The sequence below is a fragment of the Canis lupus genome, chromosome 12 (genome assembly GCF_011100685.1).
Source record: "Canis lupus familiaris isolate Mischka breed German Shepherd chromosome 12, alternate assembly UU_Cfam_GSD_1.0, whole genome shotgun sequence".
NCBI lineage: Eukaryota > Metazoa > Chordata > Mammalia > Carnivora > Canidae > Canis > Canis lupus.
In genome coordinates this window covers 1,524,679-1,539,539 of record NC_049233.1, presented here as the reverse complement: position 1 = coordinate 1,539,539, position 14,861 = coordinate 1,524,679, and the positions used below count along the sequence as shown (strand labels likewise).

Below are 14,861 nucleotides of genomic sequence, written 5' to 3'. Positions count from 1 at the left end.
TATTGTCGCAGCTGTTTTAATTTTATCTCATACCCCTTCCCAGCAGGGAACCCCTTACAGAAATTCCAAATCCTCATTTTTGAGTTTCTCCTTGAGCCAGGGCATCACTTGGAAGAGGTTGACGTGAAAGTCTCGGGCATGAGTAGGTACCTGCTGCCACCGCCTCCGGTCTTTGCAAACATCCACTACACCCCAGCTGATCACGCCAACCTGGAGAGGGCAAGGGGATGCCATGGATCATTTGGTAGAATTCCTTCCTTCCTAATCGCAGGAAGCTCAGCTGTTCCCAGTTACATTGGAGTTGACCTAGAAGAATTAGACTGGGGACCCAGCTCTGTACTGGTCTCCCAAGCACACGGGCCAGACACATGGACCTAAGCCAGCCATTTCAAGGAATGGTTGTAAGGAGGCAGGCTCTGCGCCTTCCCCTTTCAGGCCACATGCACGGAGCTTTCCTGCTGTAGGGTCCATGCTGACCACTTGGCATCTCCCCACAGACAGGAGAGGGGAAACTCACTTGAATGAAGCGACTCTTCTTGTGAATAATCAGAGGACCACCAGAATCACCTACAGGAGAGGAAAAGCTGTAGGGAGAGCAATTCTTGGGCTTCAGGAACATGCAGCACAACCAAAGAGCCTTTTCTCACCTTTGCAAGTATTGGGGTCAGCATAGGGATTCACCCCTCCAGTGCAAAGGAACCTGGGAGTGACCACTTCAGAGATGTCTTTGATCTTCTCATAGCCGGAGGCATACTGAGCGTCTTTCTCACAGCTGGCTTTCTATAGATGAGGTATAAAGCGTGGAGGGGAAAGGGTGAATAGAGTGTGCTCTGGAAGAACTGGGGCCTGGAGGACCTGCTTAGAGTCCCACATTCCTTACCTTGTCCCCATTCTTGATGTAGACCTCCTTCCGAACCAGCACCTTCCTCCTGTCTTTGGATAACTCTGACACAAATAGAGCTTTGATGTCCTTTGCAGGGAGCAGCTCTTCCACTGGGCAAATGGACAGACTGGGTCATTTTAGCCCTCTCCCACCCTACCCAGCCACCTCCCCATTGGCTTTGTCACTCAGCAAATGTCCCCCAACCCTTTCCTGTGAGCTAGGGACCAGGCTGGCCACAATCTGCTCTTGCAGCACCCTGTCACGCCCCACTTGTCCCCTGGTAGCATCCCCTTGTGCTGTTGTCCCTGAACATCTTACTCTGCTGCTGGCACGTGGTTGACGGCGGAAGCCTCAAAGCTTGATTTGTTGCCTGAGTGCATGGGAGGCAAATGGGCCTATGAAGGAGAGATGAGATTCAGGGAGAAGTTGGCTCTGCCCTGGGCCTGCGGCCCCACCTCACCCAAACTTCTCAGGGCTCCAGAGGGCTCACCTGAGTGTCTGATCATACTCTAGCTTCTTCTCAAGCTCAATCAGGGCCACGTCATAGTCATAAAATTCAAGAATGTCTTTTTCTTTTTTCCCATTGATGTTGTAGTTGGGGTGAACTAGGACTTCCTTTATCTCCAATTCCTTCTTCCCTCCTAAGGTAGGAAAGTGGCTATGTCGGGACGTCCCACTTCTCCATGGGCAGCCTCCTACATCTGGCCCCACATTGTGCCTAACTCCCAAGTCTTCCCCACTCCCAAGTGGCCCAGTGTGCAAGATAGTGGGCTGCTGTGAGGACGGGTGGGAGCGTGGGTTCCTGCACAGCTGAAGCTCAGGATTGATTGGCTGCTTCCTTACCCACGCTGACCTTGATTGAGTGTTTCTGATCATTCTCTGTGAAACAGTGTGCTGCTGTCAACACAAAGTACTCAGACACCACAGCCCCCATACAGGTTTCGTGTCCCTTTGAAGGGCGCTGGGAACAGAACGACAGAGGGGAAAGCTCAGCTTACCAAACCACAATCTAGTATAAACATTTTGCCCTTCCCCCGCCCCCATTCCACCCTGACTTTGCCTCCCACAGGTCCCTGGCACCAGGACGCCTTGCTTACAGTGATGGAGATTTTGGCATGCCATGGCTGCTTGTGGTAATCAGTGCCTTTCTTGTGCTCCCAAACCATTCCACAGAGCCCCAGAGTCCGGGTTTCATCTAACAAGAAAGGAAAATGACTTTAAAATTTCTGACTACATGCTGAAAGGTAGGGTGCTTCATTTCCACATGGCAGCAGCCTTTTAAAAGGGGAGGGACATCTACGTGTTTGTGAGGAGCAGAAGCCTGTAAGGAAAGGAAAGACAGGAGTGTTTGTTTCCTTTCACTGAGGACAAGGAACTGTGGCAATAGTGAAAAGAACTTGAAAGTAAGAGATGGGAGACGTGGTGGTTGGCAGGTCAAACTTGCTAGCTTGCTGTCCCCAGGTTGTTCTCAGCCTCACTTGCCACGCGTGTAAAATGAGGAATTTAAGAAAGCTCTCTGATGTCATTCAGAGCTCGGTGATTCTAAGATCGGGAAGCAGATAGTGCCAGGAAACCAGAATATGACATAAAGAAGGAGCAGCGAGAAAGTCCTTCCAGACTGCCAGGACTAAAGGAGAAGAGGAAGTATGAGTGACCTTGGGGGACCTGGGGAGGTTCCTGACCTCTTTATAACATCCTGATCTTTTCCTACCAAGCATTTGGATGAAAACGTCTTCCAGGTTTTCCATGTCCTTGACTTTGAATACGTGTTGTTCCTTATCCTTCTTGGAAGCCAAAGCATTGATGTTCTCTTGGTTCACCAGAGGCCCAACCCCAAACACATAGACATCTGTGGGAGAAATGGGGAGAATGAGTGCCCAGGCCCCGGGAGCAAGAGCTGAGAAAGTAAGGGACTGGCTCCTGGGCAATAAAACTCACCCAGATAATCCTCCCGTGGGTTTTTGTGATCCCTCCCAATGTCCAGGAAGTTCCGGATATTGTGAATGACAGAGACCGGGTCCCCGCCCATGTTGTACAAGCCTATAGAAGAAACAGGGCCTGTGAAGGTGGGAAGCAAGTAAAGAAGGGGGTCGAGGAAGATTGGCCAGAAGTCCTGACACATGGCTGGGGAAGCAGATTGAGGGGATGGAAGTGACAGATCCCAACAGAAGCTTAAGGATTCCTCCTTTCCTCTGTAAAGGGTCACAGGAGAGATCAGCATGCTTGGGGCCCTGAGCAGTACTCAGAGCCCCAACCATGTGACAGTCTGGTGTTGCACGTGGACCGAACAGTCCCCCACTCATATGAAAGGCTGGGGAATCTGGGGCAGGAGAAGAGTTCCTTCTGACCATCAGTCATAAGGATGATAACGTGGCGGGTGCGGTTCCAGTCTGCTGGGGGGGTCTCCCCTGGCCAGTTCATCATGCTGTATACTGCCTCCAGGGCCTTCTTGGTGTTGGTCCCGGACTTCAACATGTGATCTGGGGAAAGGGAAGCGGTCACCTTGCCTGGTTGGCTAAGTCATCCATGACCCTGAGAGGCCCGCCAACAACTGAAATCCCACATCTCTCAGGTTCTTGAGTTGCCACCCCACTGGCTTTCCTTTGGCCACAAAAGTGACCTCCTCAGCCCCCGATAGGTCCCCGGTGACCCATATTCACCAACAAGTCTGCCGTCTAACCCCAGACGCAAAGTGGTCTTCCCTGATTTCTCACGTGGTCTCCCCACAACCACCCTGAGTCTTTTGACTTCTCTGATTCCAAAGTGACCCCTCCTCCACCAGTCCCTTCCCTGACCTCTGACCTTCATAGCTGACTTGGTTGAGTATCTTTGTGACCCAGTCGGCATCGCTGCTGTTTTTGTCCCTCACTCGGACCCAGACTTTGGGGTTTGTAGCATATGTCACTAGACCATATTTTGGCTTCACCCCATAACTTGCCACCTGTGGGTTAGGGGAGCAAAGGGTCATGGCGTTGAAAGAAGACTAGGGTTGGGAGAGGTCAGCAGCTTCTCTGGGACAGGGAAGGTTTTCCTCAGAAACCCAAAGGCTCATGGGTCACCCTGAGGTTTGCCTGGGTGATGGGGTGAAAGGTCAAGAAACGACTTCAAGTAAAAAGGAGGAAAGACAGTATAGGACCAGAGGTTTTCTGAGGTTCTGCAGCCCAGAGGGGCTGGGGACACCAGGGAACTAGTTCTAGCAGGGGCCCCACCTTCTCAATGAAGTCCCGGAGACAGTTCTTGGCTCTTGTGAAGTTGCCAGCCCCGATGCTGTCTGATCCGTCCAGCACCAGGTAGATGTTCATGGAGCCCGACGGGTCCAGGACAATCTTCCTCTTTTGCTGCTCCCCTGGGTGCCACCAGAAAAACTCAGGCTCTGGCACGCAGGGTCCTCCTGCCTCTTCGTCCTCCCCTAGTTCCCTGCCTCCCTCCGTGGTCTGCACTCAAACCTGGGATGTGGCCATCCTCAGCATCCACGCCCTCTATGGTCTCAGTCAGGGACGACAGGAAGGCTTCGGCTACCTCTTCAGGGGTGTCATACATAAAGGAGTCTGGGGAGGGCAGAAAGCAGGTCACGTGTCAGGGTGGGGGGAGGGCCAGAGACACATGGACAGGGACGGGACAGTAGGTGGGTTTCGGGGCAGGAAGGGCTCCGCAGTGAGGACGTTCTAGGGGCAGGTGAAGCGAGGGGAGGAGCTGGGCTGCACTACAGGGAGAAGACAGGGCTCTGGGGTAGGGACAGGAGGATGAAAGAGCGGGATCTGAACCTGAGGGCATGGGGCAAGCATCACCTTGGCAGGAAGGCTCGGTTCCACTCCAAGAGCCGCCTTCCTGGCATGTCCGCTGCTGGGAGCCACGCAGGGTGAGGCCTCGGCTGCAGTAGTAGGTGACTCTGTCTTCAAGGCGGTAGTTGATGCCCACCTTCCTTGTGCCAATGGGGATGCCCGGGTTGGGGCAGTAGCCCGCTACAGAAGCACGAGATGCGGAGGTGAGAGCCAAAGCCTGAGGCCCGGATGGCACAGGAGAGCACAGGAGTTGTGACGCCCCTTCCTCAGGCTGGAACACGGCCCCCAGGAGGGAGAGGATCCCGTCGACGGGGGAGGGGATGCTGCTCACCTCCATCATCACAGATGGCCGTCTGTCCGTCCCAGCGACCTGTGGCCTGGCAGGTGCGGTTAGCGGAGCCCCGGAGAGTAAAACCATCATAGCAGCGGAAAGAGATCTCATCACTCACATTGTAGTAGGACGCCCGGGGCCAGTAGTCCCCATTCTCAAACTCCTGTGGTCTTGGGCACCGAATTGCTTTGGGGGAGGGGGAGGACAAGCAGAAGTTACTGAGAAGTTAGGGCTGCTCTTGAGAGTCTCCCTCCGGGCCTCAGGGACCCTATCACAAAGACATAGGGTCTTTCTGGTCCCTCAGAAACCACGCCTACCCCTGACCCATGATGAGTCCTGCTTCTCCATGCTCCCCCTTTCTCAGTGTTCCTTTCACTGCCGGGGCTGCCTGGCACAGGATAAATGCTCAGTGAAGATTCGCTCCCTTCTTCCACCCCCCTCCCTTCAGTCCTCGACAGCTGCTGCACTTGCTCAGCATCCTCACCCCTCAACCTGCTTGGTCTCCACCCAACTCTCACAGCGTCCTAGGCTGGGCCTCGGCCACCACCTGCTCCATCCCTGCATCACCCCGTGCCCACCCTCACTGCCCTCCAACCTCTGCATTCTGCCTTCTTGACAACCATTTTGTCTTGGGTCTGCAGGGTGCTCCAGGACCCCGTGGATCTGCAGGTGCGAGCCTGCACGGGGTATGGGTAGAAGCCAGAGGGACACAGGTACTCCAGCGCCTGGCCCTCCTTGAGCAGTCTGAAGGAGCCACCTTTGATCTGTACTCCCTCCAGAGGGCAGGGGCCTTGGGGCCTGGCCTCAGACAATGGCGTGGCACTCCCACCTGAAGAGAAAGGCTGTTGAAGCCCAGCCTCACAAGGCCAAGGAAAGAAGCTGGGGGCAGCAGGAAGGGGGAGTGGTGACCCTCTCTTACCTCCAGACAAGAGACCCAGCACCAAGGATATAAGGCAGAGTTGAGGCATGAGAGTGCTCCCCATGGTGATGGGAGCAGGAGAGACTGGGGGTGGGGACAGGGTGGTCTCTGCGGGCTGGTGCTGCCTGTCTGCTTCGCTCAGCACCCAAGCCGAAACTTCAGACCTGAGTCTGGTTGCTGTCTCTTCCCCTGCCCCCCCACCACCTCCGGCCCTTTATGCAATCTGTTCTGGCACTGGCGGCTCACCCCGCCCACCTGACCCACACCACTTTCCGGAATGTCCAAGAGGGAGCCCTCCACCCCCACCCCGCAGAGCTGCCAGTCAAGGAAATAGAAACTGCCTAAGCCCTGCCCTTTGCTGCGGTGAACCTGGACTGACACCTTCAACACCACCTCTCAGCCCCAGTTCCTCCCCCAACAAGCCCAGACCACCCCCTTAGGGACCAAAAATAAAGGCTGGCTCACTCCCTGTCCACTCTGTCACAGAGCAGAGTCCAGCCACTGTTTGTGCGCCAGGGTCCGTGACCTGCCTCCCTGCAGTTCCTGGAATCATTCTGGCCTTCCTCCGCTCTCCCCTCCCCCCGCCCCCGGCCACCCCCCAGGTAGAGGCACAGACAGATGAGGACATTGTCGATTTTTATTAATTTCATAACTGGGTAATTCCACATGAGTGAAAGGAGAGTGAGTCAAGGAAAGGAGAGGGTGCGCCCCTGGGGATTCCCCAGCCTGGATGTGCTTCTCTGGGGTTGCCGGGAGCACAGATGGGTCATGGGTCTGAGTTCAAGGGTGCGAGACAAGACAGATGGCAGATGCTGGCAGGACAACAGAGGGATGGGTGGCCACAATTAGAGGGGTAAGAAGTTCAGGATATCCTCCAGGTGCTGCCGCAGCCAGGGCTGCAGGCGAAAGAGGTTTATGTGAAAATCTCGTGGTTCCTTGCCCTTGGGGGGCCTCTGGCGTGAGTTTTTATTACTCTTGCTACAGGGGTTGTAGAGACCCCAACTCACCAGGCCCACCTGGAAGAGGGAGAGAAATGGGGTGGGAGGCTGTCACAGCCTCAGCTCCAAGCCTCAACCTCCCCAGTTCCTTCAAAGGCCGCCCTCGTCTCCCTGCAAGGCCATGATCTTGTAACCCCATTCCTGTAAGTATCCCCCTTCTCTCCTCACCTGAAAAAACCTGTGTCTCCGCTCAAGGAAAACTGCTCCCCCAGATTCTCCTGCCAGAAGGAGGGACAAGAAATTGTCATTCTGACTCTCACCCTGCCCCTGTCGTCAGGGCAGTGCACCACTGTCTTGGCATGCATGCTGGCCGCAGGGACGGCGGTGGTCTCTCCCTCAGCCATCCAGGCTCGGGGTGGGGGTGGGGGGGTGGGAGGGACTTACCCTTGCAGGGATTGTCATCCTTCCCTGTCCCACTGCATAGGAACTGGTCTGTCACCACCTCTCGGACATCCTTCAAGTTGGGGAATATAGCTTTGTCTTGGGAAACGGCCTCAATACAGCTTGTCCACTGCAGCAGGGGCAGAGTGGGACAGAGGGATGGAATGAGCAGTCCCAGGGGCTACCTACAGTTGCTAGCCTTGGAGGGGAGGTGGCATGGGGTCAGAGGGAGAAGGCTGCCAGAGCTGGAGGAGGAAGGGACAAAGAGAGACTTTGGGGAGCTGCCACAGGGGTCCCATCCCCTCACAGCATCCCAGACCTGAGATCCTCACCTCTGTCCCTGTCTTGAGGTTAATGTTCAGTTTGTCCCCGTTCAAGGCCACAAAATGAGCAGGAATGCTCAGTTTGTTCAGAAGTTCACTTTCTGCAGTTAAGGAGAGAGGGATGTGATGCTGGTCCCTTTATGCAGCATCCAGACTCCAGACTGGAGTCCTCACGCACCTGAGGCCCAGCACTCACCATGGTCTCGGCAGGTGCTGCCTGGGGGTCTCCGCAGAGCCAGGTTGGCCGCCACCGTGCAGGGAAGGCAAATGGGCCTGGGGAGACAGACAAGAGTCACAGGAGCCCATCCTTGGTGTCCCCTCCTGTGGGACTTCCCAGAGCACTCTCCCCCAGAGGACGCCCTCTCATCCCAGACTCTAGCACCTGGCATGAGTGGACATCTTCACTTTCTGGGCCAGCTTCAATAGGGCAATGTCATCACCATAGAACTCGAGGATCCCCTGATTCTTCTTGGCAAAGACATCAAACTCCGAGGAGATCACTGCCTTCTCAATAGTGAACTCTTTGCCCCACTGGGAGTTAGGATCCCCTGGGAAAAATAAGCAGATTAGGCAGGGCCAGGGCTTCCAGGGAGGCCAGAGGCTGGGACTGCTGTTGAGAGCTCCAGCCACAGGGTCAGGAACCTAGTGTGGACCCTGCCTTACCCACAGTGACCCCCCCCTTACCTACGGTGACCCTCCACAGAGAGCTGTTCTCAGCATGGCGGAAGCAGTGAGCAGCCGTCAGCACCCACTGGTCTGAGATGAGGGCCCCCCGGCAGGTCTCCTGGCTCCTAGGCTGCAGGCAAACAGGTGTTTTTGGGGGACTGCTATGTCTCTGGCCCATTTCCTCTTCTACTTCTGGGACCCAAGTCCCTTCCCTCCTTCCCGGTACCTTAATAATAACATGCCACGGTGTCCTTTCCTGGACGGAGGCATTGGCTGACATGTTCCCTACCCCGCAGATGGTGTCTGTGAGCTGGGAAATATCTGCGGGTGTGGGAGCAGAGGGGGAAAGAGGTTTGTGAGGAGCACCATGAGTAGGTTCCCAGCCTGGACCCCTAGCCGGCTCCATTGTGAAGAGGGCAAAGCTCACTCACCCAGCATGTGCTCAAAGACCTGGTACAGAGCCTCTGTGTCTTGCAGAATGAAGGCATGTCTCTCACCATCCTTCTTCGATCCCAATTCATTCAGTTCTCTCCAGTCCACATCCAGCTTGCCCACCCCAATGGCATAGATGTCTGATGGGGAGAAGGAAATCACCAGAATCTTGTGGCTGAGGAGCTACCCTGCGAGACAGGGAATTATCATTTGGAACTCACTGGGTCCTACAAAGCCCTAAATGAGCTGGACCCCACCCTCTACTACCTGTCTGGCCTCAATTCCCGACACTCTACACCCTTCACTCCCTGCCATATAACCTCCTTGAAGTTCCTCAAATTTGCAGGCGTGCTCCCAACCCAGGCCTTTCGCAAACGCGGTGCCTCTGCCTGGTTGACTCTTGCCCAGACTGCCCACACGGCTCACTTTCTTAACTTTTGAAGTCTTTTTTTTTTTTTTTTAAAGATTTTATTTATTTTTTCATGAGAGACACAGAGGCAGAGACACAGGCAGAGGGAGAAGCAGGCTCCATGCAGGGAGCCCGATGTGGGACTCCATCCCGGGACCCCGGGATCACACCCTGAGGCGAAGGCAGACACGCCTCAACCACTGAGCTACCCAGGCGTCCCACCTTTTCAAATCTTGACTCAAATGCTACTATCTCAGTGAGGCCTTGCCTGGGATCCTTGTCTAAAACTGCTATGCCTTGGCCAATTCTATTCCCTTTCTGTTCCATTTTATACCTTGTCCCAGGGCACCATCCACCACGCCATATGGGGTCCTTATTTATCTTGTTTCATGCCCAAAGTGGGCACAACTGTGCCTTCAAAAGGAAATGTTCAAGTCCTCACCCCCAGGACCTGTGAGGGTGACCCTATTTGGAAATAGGGTCTTTGCTGATACCTTGATCTTGGATTTCTAGCCTCCTGAATGTGAAACCATGAGTTTCTGTTGTTTTAAATCACCCTAGATTGTATGATCTGTGGCAGTGTCCCTAGGAGACTAATGCAATGCCCTTCCAGAATGACAACCCCAGAGAGAGGCATTTTTGTTCATTTTCTGCACAGCCATATCCTTAGAATGATGCCCAGGAGAGACTTCCAAATGTACTTAAGGACATTTATGATTGAATAAAGAGCCTATGAGCGAGCTTGGAGGCAATACTTCAGATCTAGTTCCTCTGTAAGGTACAGGCTCCGAGAGGGGGGTCTGGAGCCATCTCTTCCCACCGGAGAACCTGGGCCCACATGACCATTCACATCCTGCCTCCAAGAGAGAACAGGTAGCAGTCAGAACTGCCCGGGGTGGCCGCAGCGTCCGGGCTTCTCCTGTGCTTTGCACCCCTCGTGGCCCCTTCCGGCTCCCGGAGGACCCTGAGTGGTGTGCAAAGAGTGAGATGCTCAGGCAGATGGGGGGCAGACAATGCTTTCCTCAGGTGGCAGTGTCGCCCCCCGCAGGCCAGAAGCAGTCACAGTGGGAGTTGGACAATTAGGTTCTGCATGTTTTCTATGACTATGTCCCTTTAGTACCTGCTTTTTTTAATAAGGTATTCTAAAATGGTGTTTTAACCCTAGCCCAGTGATGCTAAGGAGTTAGCGGGGAGAGTTTGGCCTTCCCCTTCCCTAGGCCAGAGTCTTAAAAAGGAATCCACTTGCTCCTGAGGGGAGGGTGGAGTTGGGGCCATGAAGAGAAGGCCCAAGGGGAAAGTGAAACTTGGAGGTTCAAGAGCAACTGTCCCTACTTACACAGAGCACTTTTCTCTAAAATTCTTTTCTGGTCAAAGATCAATGCTATTTGCATTTAGTCTGAACCCCGAGGAATTGTTCCTTTAAAGGCGGCAACTGCCAAAGCCTTAGTTGGTTATCCATACCGCTAAAGGAGGAAACGCCAGGGACGGTCCCTACAAGGAGAGTCCAGGCCCTTCCTCCCTGGAGTTTCAAGGCCATGATGATGGCAGCAGCCGCTCACATACACTGTTCCATACACTGTTCCTCTGCACCAGGAGATATCTGAGTATTTGCCCCTATGGGCCTCTGAGGTGAGTCCTAGCACCGTCCCCTGTAGCAAAGGCAGAAACCAGCCCCGGCCACAGCCAACAAAAGAAACCAAGGCTGCAACCACAGGCAGTTTGACACCAGACTCGAGCATGACTCAGCTGCCTTCACACAGAACGACACAGCCTGGGGTCTCGCTGGAAATGAAGGCAAGCTGCCCACTCCAGCCTGCACCCACCGCAGGGGCAGCACATCTGGGGGTGGAGGAGGGAGAGGCTCACCCAGATAGTCGCTCCTCTGCTGGTTGATGTTCAAGATCTCTTTGATATTGTCAACAGCCAGCTTGGGAGAGCCACCCATGTTAGACTTTCCTAGAATGGAGGGAAAAGAATTGTCCATCTGGGGAATATATCTGGACTCTCCACAGCTCCGGAGGAGTGGGCAGGCATCCAGCTGGGAACCTTAACATTTATCGCTTCCCACGTGAGTTTCAAGATATGTTATTTGGCGAAATTCTCGACATTCCAGGCACCGGGCCAGGAGCTTCATAAACTTTATCTCATTTAATTCTCATGAAACCTCAGGTAGTGTGGGTATCCTCATTTTATAGGCAAGAAAACCAAGTTCTGAGGGGCTATGTAATTTGGACACAATCGAGAAATAAATGACATAGCCCAGCTCCACTCCACGTCCACCTTTCCATCCATGCGCCTTGACATCCCTGCCCCAAAGCCATGCCTCCCCATCTAGCTGACTCTAGGCAACCTTGCGGTAGTAACCATAACTGATATCTGTAATCACAAAGCACTTCTACACAAACTATCTCGGTTGCTCTCCATAAAAATTGTGTCAGGAAAGGAGGGTGGTTATGATCATCGTTATCGTTGTTGTTATCCCATTGACATCATCAACACTATCTCGACTTTACAAATGAGAAACTGAGGCCCAGAGTGGCAGAGGGAGAATCAACATGCAGGTCTTCCGACCCTACACTGGTGGTCCTTCCACTGTGCCAGACTCACTTGCAGAGGCAACGATACCCACCATCTGTCAGAAGGATGATGGCGTGTCGGATTTCCTGCCAGGCCGCCGTCTTCATTCCGAGGCGATCCATCTGGTTATTCATCATGATATGGACACTATTTAAAGCTGCATAGGTGTTTGTCCCGGTTCCATTTTCATGGTCTGGAATATGTGAAGAGGAAGGATTCTCTAGAAATGCCCCCACCTACCACCTAGGAGAAAGGAATTACCCTATTCTCCCAACCATTGGAAATACATTTATCAACTGGCTTGATAAATCCAGACCTTCTCTATCCAGATAGAGATTTGGCATCATTGCCTGTTCAAACATTAAAAGTCTTTTCCTTTAGAAATGTTCACTGCAGCGTTGCCTGGGTGGCTAAGGTGGTTGAGCATCTGACTCTTGGTTTCAGCTCAGGTCATGATCTCAGGTTCATGGGATAGAGCCCTGCATTGGGCTGCATGCTCAGCAAGTAGTCTGCTTGGGATTCTCTCTTTCCCTCTCCCTCTGTTCCTCCGCCCCCTCCCTCTGTCTCTCTCTCTAATTAACAAATATACCCTTTAAACAAAAAGAAGAAGTAATGCCCACTGAAGGCCACTCTAAAGCCTCAAGATTCAAAGATGGGGTTCCCAAAGAAATTGTTACAGCCACCTGCTAGCTGTCACCCAGGCACCTTGACAATGGCATGGAGAGACTACGGTGTTGAGCCAAGAAAGCCACATGGTTCTGGCATCAGGAGAGAACCAAAGACCAGCACAATGCATTTGGGTGGGTAGCATTTTAGAGTAAGCCATGAGCTGGTGGGAGCTGGGATTCCCCTGACATGAACCTGAACTGGAAGCCACCTCCCCCAGAGGAACATGAGTTCCAGAGTCTTGGGACTAGAATGCCACCAAAGGACTCACTGTCTCTCTCTAACTTGTCCAAAATCTGTGCGGGCACAGGGAGCTCATTGTCCCTTGACCCCTGCCTCATCGCCTTCATTTGATGACACCCATACCTTTATAGTTGACCTTGTTCAGGCTGTTGATCACTTCAGTCGCATCCCGGGAGTTGTCATTCAGAACAGACATGATGATTTTGGGCTTGGATGCAAAGGTGATGATGGCGACACTAACATTGATCTCAAAGCTGAAGATCTGAGAAGGGCAAGTGAGAGGCAGCATTAGAGGCCCTGAAACCGAAGGAGAGAGAATAAGAGAGCAAACCAAGGGTCCCAGAGGAGGCAGAGAGCCTGGGCCAAGACTTACAGAGGTCAGGGCCACCAGTAGTCACTAAGAGACTGCTGCTCGCAGGGAGCCAGGAAACCGACGTTTGTTAGCCAGGCACTCTGTTTGATAGGCTCACTCGCTCCCATTGTATGCCCACATCAATTCTGTGAGGGGGCGAGATGGCCCCTGTTTTATAGATGAGGACACTGAGGCCTGTTGTGCGAGGCGGAGGTCAAATTTGAACCTGTCCACGCGAATCTGAGGCACATCTCTAGCTGGCGTGTTGTGCAGCCTCACGGCTTAGTGGTTACTGTTAGTCTTAGGAGAGACTTCAAGGAGCCTAAAAGTTGCCTTCTTTAAAATGTAACTGAGAAGAAAAACACATATATCTACATAAACTATTGTGAAAAGTGTAATTACTGAGCAAAGCGCTGGCAAGGAATCTAAACTAGTGACTTCCAAACTCTCCTGTTCATGCATGTCATTAGTAAAAACACATGGAGGTATATGTATTTATAAAACTAAACTCCTATTTATAAGGTGCATCGCTATTCAAATGTATTATACACCTTTTAAACACAAAAAATTAGAATTTTTAATGGAAAGTATTAAATATTAATTTGTTGATTTAATTTAACTTAAAACTATTCAACAAGGATGCCAGTAGTAATCTGTCACACCCTAGTGGATCATTTTGTATATTCTCCTGTGGAGACCACCGCTCTAGATGATGGGTGCCTGGGAAACAGGACCTCAGCCTGTTCATCTTTGGTGTGCCCCAGCACCCAGCACCCAGCACCCAGCACCCAGCATGGTGCCTGACACATACAAGGTGCCCCAGGACTGTTTGTGGGATGAAAAATGGGATCTTATAAATGGAATCCATGATTCCTGCATGGCATGCACTTAATCTGGGAGGACTTTTTGGAGGAGGTGGGCTGTGAGTGCAGTTCTGAGGAAGGGAAGGAACCAGAGAGAGACAGCGAGAGTAGGAAGGGCCTCCTGTGCACAGGCCCCTATTCCCTGACCCTGTCCACCATGAGAATGGCGCTCTCCTTGAAGACGTGAAAGTCTTCTTCCTTCACACTCTGAGAGGCATCCAGGAGCAGGTAGAGGTTCAGGTGACCAGAACGCTGGATTTGGATTTTACGGCCCAGGTTCTCTGGGAGAAACGTAGAAGGGGCAAATTCACATCTTCCTCTTGCCTTCCCCATACTCCTTCCCTCTTGCCAGGGGTAGGCCTCCCTGCCCCCCTCCGAGCAGTTCAGCCCCACTGAGCCTTGCCAAAGCCCCAGCATCCTCTGCAGAGTCTGCTCCTCCCCGTCCCAGGCCCAGCACCCTGCTGCCCCTACTTCAAGCATTTACCTCTTTTCTTCTGGGTGGGGTTGGTAGCTCCAAGCAGGTGAGACAACGAAGCACCCAGGGCGGGAGCCACATCCTCAGGAAAGTCATAAGAGTAGGTCTCTGTGGGAATAGACACTGGGGTCGGCCAGGGTCAGGGGTGGGGTGCCCGGGAGTCCCTGGAGGGTCAAGGCGGCTGGCTACTCACGGCGGCATATGGGCTCCGTCCCACTCCAGACCCCATCGCTCTGACACTCCCGCTCCGCAGACCCCGTCAACACCAGATTTGAGGAGCAGCGGTAGCTGACTTTATCCCCAAGGCCGAAGCGGGACCCCATCCGCACGGCACCCACCGGGATGCCCGGGTTGGGGCAGTGGCCAGCTGGGAGTGAACACACAAAGATGGCAGTGAGCGGGACACCCTTACCCACCCTGTCCCTCTAGCTCTTCCTCCTCCCCAGGCCCGTGGAGCCTCTGCGGGCCATCTGGCCTCCCCCTTGGGAGACACCACCACCGTGCTTCCCAAGGAAAGCCCATCCCAGAGCCCACGGAAGGTGCTGACCCAGGAGCCCTCTG

The 14,861-nt window shown here is 53.4% G+C and overlaps 2 protein-coding genes across 4 annotated transcripts in view; both read right to left on the bottom strand.

The window, feature by feature from the left end:
• CFB (complement factor B) lies at positions 1-6,118 on the bottom strand. The gene is made up of 18 exons (XM_038553603.1): positions 5,916-6,118; positions 5,592-5,825; positions 4,997-5,182; positions 4,672-4,845; positions 4,330-4,431; positions 4,093-4,229; positions 3,686-3,824; positions 3,232-3,363; positions 2,822-2,923; positions 2,595-2,732; positions 1,981-2,078; positions 1,727-1,844; positions 1,374-1,524; positions 1,202-1,278; positions 881-993; positions 648-780; positions 518-567; positions 1-210 (listed from the first exon to the last, which is right to left on the bottom strand). The coding sequence occupies exons 1-18, from the start codon at positions 5,977-5,979 to the stop codon at positions 55-57; spliced, it is 2,304 nt and encodes a 767-aa protein (XP_038409531.1). The 5' UTR covers positions 5,980-6,118; the 3' UTR covers positions 1-54.
• Positions 6,119-6,534: 416 nt separating this feature from the next.
• C2 (complement C2) overlaps positions 6,535-14,861 on the bottom strand; it is a 41,291-nt gene continuing 32,964 nt past the window's right edge. For all 3 annotated transcript variants that reach the window (XM_038553583.1, XM_038553584.1, XM_038553582.1), the window contains 15 exons: positions 14,494-14,667; positions 14,310-14,408; positions 13,973-14,106; positions 12,734-12,872; positions 11,754-11,894; positions 10,991-11,080; positions 8,715-8,855; positions 8,510-8,604; positions 8,302-8,413; positions 8,000-8,165; positions 7,814-7,890; positions 7,627-7,718; positions 7,298-7,424; positions 7,082-7,131; positions 6,535-6,931 (listed from right to left, as the gene is read on the bottom strand). In XM_038553583.1, the coding sequence (XP_038409511.1) occupies positions 6,761-6,931; positions 7,082-7,131; positions 7,298-7,424; positions 7,627-7,718; positions 7,814-7,890; positions 8,000-8,165; positions 8,302-8,413; positions 8,510-8,604; positions 8,715-8,855; positions 10,991-11,080; positions 11,754-11,894; positions 12,734-12,872; positions 13,973-14,106; positions 14,310-14,408; positions 14,494-14,667 (1,808 nt within the window). In that variant the 3' untranslated portion in view covers positions 6,535-6,760. The remainder of the gene's footprint in view (positions 6,932-7,081; positions 7,132-7,297; positions 7,425-7,626; positions 7,719-7,813; positions 7,891-7,999; positions 8,166-8,301; positions 8,414-8,509; positions 8,605-8,714; positions 8,856-10,990; positions 11,081-11,753; positions 11,895-12,733; positions 12,873-13,972; positions 14,107-14,309; positions 14,409-14,493; positions 14,668-14,861) is intronic.